Source organism: Nicotiana attenuata, chromosome 4 (assembly GCF_001879085.1).
Source record: "Nicotiana attenuata strain UT chromosome 4, NIATTr2, whole genome shotgun sequence".
Classification (NCBI taxonomy): Eukaryota; Viridiplantae; Streptophyta; class Magnoliopsida; order Solanales; family Solanaceae; genus Nicotiana; species Nicotiana attenuata.
Window position 1 is genome coordinate 7517559 of NC_031992.1, and position 8431 is coordinate 7525989.

General features: G+C 35.9%; 2 protein-coding genes across 2 annotated transcripts; one reads left to right on the forward strand and one right to left on the reverse strand.

Annotated features, from left to right (window-relative positions):
* LOC109225067 (cytochrome P450 82A3-like) lies at positions 795 to 2613 on the forward strand. The gene is given in 4 exon segments (XM_019389658.1): positions 795 to 810; positions 1481 to 1800; positions 1991 to 2075; positions 2078 to 2613. Coding segments are annotated over 4 exon segments (957 nt in total).
* LOC109225068 (cytochrome P450 82A3-like) lies at positions 3342 to 6116 on the reverse strand. The gene is made up of 2 exons (XM_019389660.1): positions 5712 to 6116; positions 3342 to 3959 (listed from the first exon to the last, which is right to left on the reverse strand). The coding sequence occupies exons 1-2, from the start codon at positions 6114 to 6116 to the stop codon at positions 3342 to 3344; spliced, it is 1023 nt and encodes a 340-aa protein (XP_019245205.1).

Consider the following 8431-nt stretch of genomic DNA (forward strand, 5'->3'; position numbering starts at 1 on the left):
AAGCAACCTTTCAAAAGTGTGTCAAAAACACACCACTTTTGCTCACCTGGCATTGCGTGATTTACACCCAATAGAAGCGAGTGAGTATTAATTTTTTGTGTATGGGACTATAAATTGACGCCACGCGTTCAGTTCTTTTCATTTTCTTGTTTTTTTTTTATCTATCTTCTTTTTTCATCAATTTTTTAAATCAATCTTAAATTTATTTTTTTTTAAAGTTTTTGGGCCTCCATCTTCATCTTCACTTCATCGCTGCTTCGCCGCCATCCTCCATTATCACCGCCCAACATCACCTACCTCAATCTTGTGCTACACAATAAATCTTTTCCATTTCCGTCGATTCTAAATTAAAACCCATAAACCACAAACGAAAAAAGCTACTATTTTGCCACTAATTCAATGAAACCCATTTCAAATTCTTCATCACAATCCTCAATGTTCTAATTTTCAAGCACTATCAATGTTGGAAATTAAAATTCAAAACCACAACTTTGAATGTTAAGGTATTAAGGAGTTAAATGAAGAAACTTCAAATGATGAGCAGGTGATTGAAATTGGAATTTTCCAACTCCAAATTAAATTAGTTTTTTTTTTTTATTGAGAAAACTGATTTGGAAAGTTTAGAGAAAGAAAGTACCTACAAAAAATATTACTCATTGTTGGTTAATCAATTCCACAAAATCTAGTTTTTAATTGGTAAAGCTGATAGCCATTTTGAGAGATGGATTTTGGCTAAAATGGTGCCTTGGGTAGATTAAGAAGGATGAAGTTTTTCTATTTTTTTTCTCAAGAAGATGGAAATTTTTAAATGTAATTTTTTTAAGTTAATGACATGTGTCACGATATTAATGGTGTGTGACATACACTTGCTGGGAACAAAGTGGTCAAGCACCGAACAGGTGTGTCTTAGAGACACTTTGAAAAGGTTAAGTGTGTAAAAGGTTGTCCGTGTTGAAAACGTGTGTAAGAAGAATTTGACCTCAAGGTCAAGGGGTAAATGATGTATTTTGCCTATAACTTACTTGGATGAAATAAACAAAAGAATATTAAAAGTCATTCTCTCATCCATGCCTAGGTATCATATCAAACCGTTTTTTAACTCACGAAACTGGCAGGAATTTAAGTTAATCCTAATATGATACATTTAATTTCTAGTGTTTAGTTCAAGGAAGTCAGTTACATTGAAATAATGCATGCATAGATATATAAAATTTATGTAGAAATTGAATTTATTATAGGAATATATAGTGTTTGACTAAGGGTAAAATAGACACTCAATTTTTGAAGGACATTTCAGTAAATTAACTTCACCTAAAGTGTTCATGCTTATAATAATATAGTATGATGATGATATAGATAAATATAGATATGTTGAATCCCTTTAGCATCTTTGTGTATTTACTATTTTATATTTTGACACATGAAATTTATGGTTCCGCCACTACCTATATATATTAAATTCCCGATCCGCCTCTTATAGGTAAGGAAGAAGAAGAAAGAGGTAGAGCTCACAAAGCAATAAGAAGATTTTTTGAATTGATGGGAGTATCAGCTGTGGCTGACTTTTTACCATATTTAAGATGGCTGGATATAGGAGGCCATGAGAAAGCCATGAAAGAGACTGCTAATGAAATGAACTGTCTTGTTGAAGAATGGTTAGCAGAGCACAGAAGACAGAGGGAATTAAGAGGAACAAAATATGGTGATGAAGAAGATTTAATGGATGTTATGTTGTCCATTTGTGAAGACAGAGATCTTCCTGGTTTTGATGCTGATACTATTATTAAAGCTACATGCTTGGTACGTCTACTTTAATTCGCTCCAAATTTGTTCGGTTTCCCTACTTAAAAAATCACAATAATATTTGCTTATAAAAATGTAACATTAGATTGGTATACTTCTAATGAAATAAGAAGATAATTCAAGACAATTCTTATAAAACTTGTTTACAATGTCAGGGTATATAACTTAGATCGTTTTTGGGTGGTAGGCTCTGCAATCAGCAGGAACAGACACCACGATCGTAACGCTGACATGGACTTTATCTTTGCTCCTAAACAACTACCAAACACTGAAAAAGCCCAAGATGAATTAGATGTTCGTGTTGGGAAGCACAGATGGGTCCAAGAGTCAGATATCAAGAACATGGTTTATCTTCAAGCTATTGTTAAAGAAGCATTACGTTTATGTCCAGCTGCACCACGTTTGCTACCCCACGAGTCTATAGAAGATTGTGTTATTAGTGGCTACGATATACCAAAAGGCACTCGCTTACTAGTGAACATAGGGAAGATTCACTGCGATCCAGATTTATGGCCAAATCCTGACGAGTTTAAGCCAGAGAGGTTTTTGACGACACATAAGGATGTCGATGTGAGAGGAAATCACTTTGAGTTGATTCCATTTGGTAGCGGAAGAAGAATGTGCCCCGGAATTTCTATGGGTCTTCAGGTTGTGCAATATGTATTAGCTGTGCTGCTACAAGGGTTTGAAATGAAGAGGCCTTCGGATGAACCAATTGATATGATTGAGAGCTTTGGATTGACAATCCTTAAAGCTTCTCCTCTCCAAGTTCTCCTTACTCTTCGCTTGGCCTCTAGTCTTTACGAATGAACCAATTGATAAAGTGTTTGGCATTCTCGGAATGTAGATATATATCTATGTCTTCCTCCCATATTTTGTTTTTTAAAATACATAGATGGACACTTAAAGTTGCCACGAACAATTAGATAAATACCTTAACTTAATCTCTCGTTGACACAAGTGTATCTCGTGGACAAGCTTTAAAAAAAATACAGTTATTGTCATTTTCTAGCACATGTATTGTCATGATCGGTGATTCAAGCCATTTTTAAAAATAAACATCAAACATATATACTATTTTTATCATCCGTAGCTATATTTGAATATTATAGCGAATCCGTGAAATAAGAGATTAATTATTTTGAACTTAAACATGATAGCAACAAGCCCTCATGGCTCAGTGGGTTTAAGCGCTCGGTTAGTTATCGGAAGTCTTGAGTTTGACTCTTGACAAGAGCATTTTATTTTTCTATATAACATATTGTATCCTTTGTATTTAGGTTGTATTTGCAGCTACGCATGGTAATTTACTAGGCTTTAAAATATAGTGCTTTATGAAAATTGCCAAGTCCATAGTAATATAGAATGGAATAATGATATCTTATAATTGGATTTATTTTGGGTGGGGCGGTAGTGAATAATGAAGAAAACATTGATTGAACATGAGAGAACTTTATATAACATTGAAAATTTTGCACTTAAATAATAATGTACTACATTTTTGGACTTATAGTTAATAATAATTATGGCTTCATATTTCATACAAATTTGGGGACAGCCTTGGAGCAACAAAGAACCTCAAGGGTAGCTTTAAGGTTAGACGTAACAAAGCTCTCAATCATGTCAATTGGTTCATCAGTTGGTCTTCTGATTTCAAAGGCATGTAACACATTAGCCAAAATCAAGTGCAACATCACAAGTGTTGCGGAAATGCCAGGGCACATTCTTCTTCCGCCACCAAATGGAATCAACTCAAAGTGATTTCCTCTAACATCGATATCCTTATGTGTCGTCAAGAACCTCTCTGGCTTGAATATATCGTGTTCCAGCCAAACGGACGAGTCCCGTTGAATCCTCCACAGATTGAAAAATAGTCGAGTACCTTTTGAAATATTGTAGCCACCAATAATGCAGTTTTCTATAGATTCATGTGGTGGAGATAATGGTCCAGGTGGATATAAACGTAACGACTCTTTAACTGTGGCTTGAAGATAGACCAAGTTCTTTACATGTGACTCGCCAACTAGTATATTTCTTCCAACATAAATGTCTAGTTCTACTTTGGCCTTTTCCATTGCATGAGGATTGTTAAGTAATAAAGAGAGCATCCAAGTTAGTGTTACAACTGTGTTTTCAGTCCCTCCTGCTAACATAGCCTTCCAATATAGGGAAAAAGAAAAAAAAATAGCTAGCCGCTGTAGTTAAAATCATGCAAATTACTCATGGAGGATGATAGAGTATTTGTAATATGAAATAATGCAAATTACTACTCCATCCGTTCCAATTTACGTGAACATATTTTCTTTTTGGCCCGTTAAAAAAAAAAATGACCCATTTCTAAATTTGAAAATAATTTAGCTTAAACTTACAATTCTTCCTTAATGAGAAGCTTTTATAACCACACAAATACTCTCGGCCCCTTTTTGACTTGTTTAGGACCACAAATTCTAAAAATCTTCATTTTTTCTTAAACTTCTTGCCCAGTCAAACAGGTTCAGATAAATTGGAATGGATGGAGTAGTTGTTAAGGTACATTATGATCATCCAAACTAAAAGCATGTAATATAACAACGTCCCCCCCCCCCCCCCCCAACCCAATCACGCGACACTCACACACATATATATATATAGTTATTGTATAATAAGTCAGCATAAAAATATGACTCAAAATCTTAATGTGCAAATGTTAAATCCGGAAGCAAACGTATACAGACTTGCTAAGCACGCAAAGAGTGCCTTTAATTGAAACAAATTAAAAAGGAGTTTAAGTTATATGCATCATTAGTGTAAGCAATTTTAATTAGGAATGGTAATAGGCCGGGGCGAGGCCGGGTAGGGTAAGCCTTGGCCTGCTAACATTTTGACCCACCCTACCACGTCCCATTTAGTATTTTCTCAGATTTTTGCCTTGCTAAGTCCTGCCCCGCCCTGCTAAGCCCTGCCCCATTTATGTTTTTTCATCTCTTTTATTTATTTTTTCTTTTGCAGCATTCTAAATTAAACTCACTAGGATTCAGTACTCAGAGTTTCTCTAATCAAATAGATAGGCCTACGTTTTAATGTCAGTTGAAAATTCCATGATGTTATTATGTCCCCAGATTGAACCATATCTTTATAAACGATACCATAGATCTAGTGCTTGGGAATTCTTAATCTCATACATATTTTTTATTATGTTTCCTCAGTTGATCTCGAAAGTGGTCATTCGCCTCTCGCTCGAATCTTCACAAAAGATGGAAAAAAGGAAAAAAAAAGTATTTTCTTATAGTCAGTTGAAAATTCTAAGATATACAAGTCCAGGTTGTTTATATGATTTAACTTATCGCGCTAGACGAATTAGTGTTGAATAGTGAGGTCAAATTTTCTTCGTCAAAACTAGTACAATTGTTTTTTCAACTCTAAGAAATCTGGTTGTATTCATAGGTATTTTTGTTGGTAGAAACAAAGTGGTCCATTTTAACCGTGTCCATTTTAACATGCATTAAGATTTGCCCTGCCTTGCCCTAAACCATTAATTTTTAAAAAAAAACTTAGCCCTACACCGCTTTGCCCGCCCCATTTAAGTGTTTCCCTGCCCTGTCCCATTTAGAGTTTGTACTTAGCCCTGCACCGCTTTGCCCGGCCCATTTAAGTCTTTCCCTGTCCTGCCCCATTTAGAGTTTGTCATGCCCCGCCTCGCTCCCATTGCCATCCCTAATTTTAACACTTTTATGTATATTTACATGTTATAATCGGTAACTTGTCTTATTTTTAAGATTATAAATCTCACATTTTAAATAGGCTTACTTGTGGTGACCTTGATTGGTGTATATTTTTAAATTCAAAACGAAAAATTATTTAATAATAAAGACAATATAACTTGCACACATATATAGAAGGACGAAAAAAGTACTTTCAAATAGACTTACCAAGCATGTAGATTTGATAATTGTATCAGCATCAAAACCAGGAAGATCTTCATCTTTAGCACCTTCAAAAAGGTCCAACATTATATCCATAAAGTCTTTTTCATCCTCACATAATTTCCATTCTCCACAACTTCTCTTTTTCTTGTGCTCTAATAGCCAGCTTTCAAGAATAGAGTCTGTTTCCTTAGCATTTTCCTTCATCTCCTTTTCATATCCTCCTATATCGAACCATCTTAACCATGGAATAAAATCAGCAGCAACAAATGTACTAAGTAACTTAAAAAAAGTTCTAATTGCTTTTCTAACTCTCTTTCCTTCTTCTACCTCATGATCTTCAGTATATCTCTTTCCAAAAAGCATTCTTACAATAATGGTCATGATCAAGTTCTCGAACCACTGTTTCATTTCTATTTTGATAATATTTGAACCATTAGTCTTTTCCTTCATCCACCTTTTATACGTTTGTTTGATTAATGTTGTCACTTCAAATTCTCGAATGTGTCAATGCATTTGTACACGATTATTAGAGAGTAAATCGAGTACCACTATCTTTTTCATTTCTCGCCAATATGGACCATAAGGGCCCGGCCCAAATATAGCGTAATTGTAGCCCAGAAGTTCTACTGCCAGCACTTTAGGTCGGCCCGCCAAGGCCTTGTCGTTAGTAGTTAAGCAATCTTTTTTCTGCCATAGCCCAAAAACTTTGTGAGGTAGTTGAGAGCCACTGAAAAGGTGGAGATGTCCAATAAGAGGCCATGCACCAGCAACTTCAGGGGGTCTTCTGCTGTTTATATTGCCTTTTTTGTTACTGATTTTTAAAAGCATGTAAATAAAGTAGAGAAAAATAAATGTACAGGCACAAGTAATGGAAAGAGAGAAATCCATTGAATTGGACATGAGATGAAGATGTAATGTTTTTGCAAAGCTTAACCCGATAAAGAGAAAGAGAGCATAGAGAAGAAAGGAGAGGTATAGGAGAAAAGGAAGAGGATAAGGATTAATTTCATTCAGCATATCCAAAATGGAGAGCATTACAATGCTAAATAGCTGATTCATAACAGCCTCTACTACGAAATGACAAATGACAATTGGAAATGACTAACTAAACTTCCTTGGACTTAATTGAAAAGAAATGGAGTAGAATTATTAGGGACTCTAAATAAGCATAATAAAACAATTTTACAAAGACAATCTACGGGAACAAACAAAGAAGAAATATTTAGAAAATAAAAAGCATGAGAAAGAAAGAAAAAGTAAGAAGAACGATGCTCCTAGACGCATAATTTTATTTTATGTACATACCATTTTTGTGACGATCCAAAGGGTCGTCACTTGTTTTCTTATTCATTCTGTGCTTCCAAGGTCTTGAAAACCTCATTTAGGGTTGCCACGATTTGCGTGCGCAGTCCGGGCGCGTAGCCGGAAAGCTTAAGTATGAATTCTGTGAGAAAAATGCTAAATTTTGGTATTAAAAAGAATAAATTTGACTTCGGTCAATATTTTGGGCAAACGGACCCGGACCCATGATTTGACGGTCCCGGAGGGTCCGTAGAAAAATATGGGACTTGGGCGTATGCCCGGAATCGAATTCCGAGGTCCCAAGCCCGAGAAATGAATTTTTGTGTGAAATTGTTTTCTGGAAATAATTAAGGAAATTGGAATTGAAATTTGATTAGAACGTGATGGTATCGGGCCCGTATTTTGGTTCCGGCGCCCGGTACAGGTCTTATATATGGTTTAAGCACTTTNTTAAGCGCTTTTTGTAAAGTTTGGTTGAAAACGGACATCGTTTGACGTGTTTCGGACATGAAATGGAAAATTTGATGTTTTGTGAAACTTGGAAGAAATCATGGATTTTGAGGCTTAACTCGATGTATATGATGTTATGATAGCAATTTGATCGCACGAATAAGTCCGTAGGATGTTTTTGAGGTTGTGTGTATGTTTGGTTTGGAGCCCCGAGGGCTCGGATGAGTTTTGGATAGGCCACGGGTGCATTTTTTCGAACTTTGGAATTTCTGGTATTTTTCTGAGCAGCAGACTTCGCATTTGCGAAGAGGGTCTCGCAAATGCGAGCCCAGCATCGCAAATGCAAGACTAGGGACTTGGCTGCCTGATCGCAAATGCGATCTATTTGTTCGCAAATGCGAAAAATGGGCAGGTCGCAAATGCGACATAAATGATCGCAAATGCGAATCCTGGGATTTTGAAAGGGTTCGCAAATGCGAACAATTTTCTCGCAATTCCCATAACAGGTCGGGGTTCGCAATTGCTAACCCCAGTTCGCAAATCCCATATCTGCAACCTGCATATTTTTATACTTAGTTGAATTTTGAACCATTTTTCACCCCATTTTCAAAACACAACTCCTTAGGCGATTTTCTAAGAACAAGACTTCTTCCAAATCATTTGCAAGTTAATTTTTACTCATTTCCTCCAATCAATAACATCATTTAACATGTTTTCAACTTAAAATCAAGGATTTTCATGGGTGAAATTGGGGGTTTTGGGTAGAACCTAGGTTTTCTAAAAATTGGGGATTTGGACCTCAATTTGAGGTCCGATTTCAAAACAATTTACATATTTGAGTTTGTGGGGGAAATGGGTAACCGGGTTTTGGTTCGAACCTCGGGTTCTGACCACGTGGGCCCGGGGACGATTTTGGAATTTTGGGCAAAACTTTGGGAAATTCATTTTTATGCATTCAAATTGATTCATTT

Coding starts and splice junctions, on each gene's coding strand:
- LOC109225068 (XM_019389660.1), bottom strand. CDS start 6,116: ATGAAACAGTGGTTCGAGAACTTGATCATGACCATTATTGTAAGAATG. Junction 3,960..5,711: donor TTATCAAATCTACATGCTTG/GTAAGTCTATTT, acceptor CTATATTGGAAG/GCTATGTTAGCAGGAGGGAC.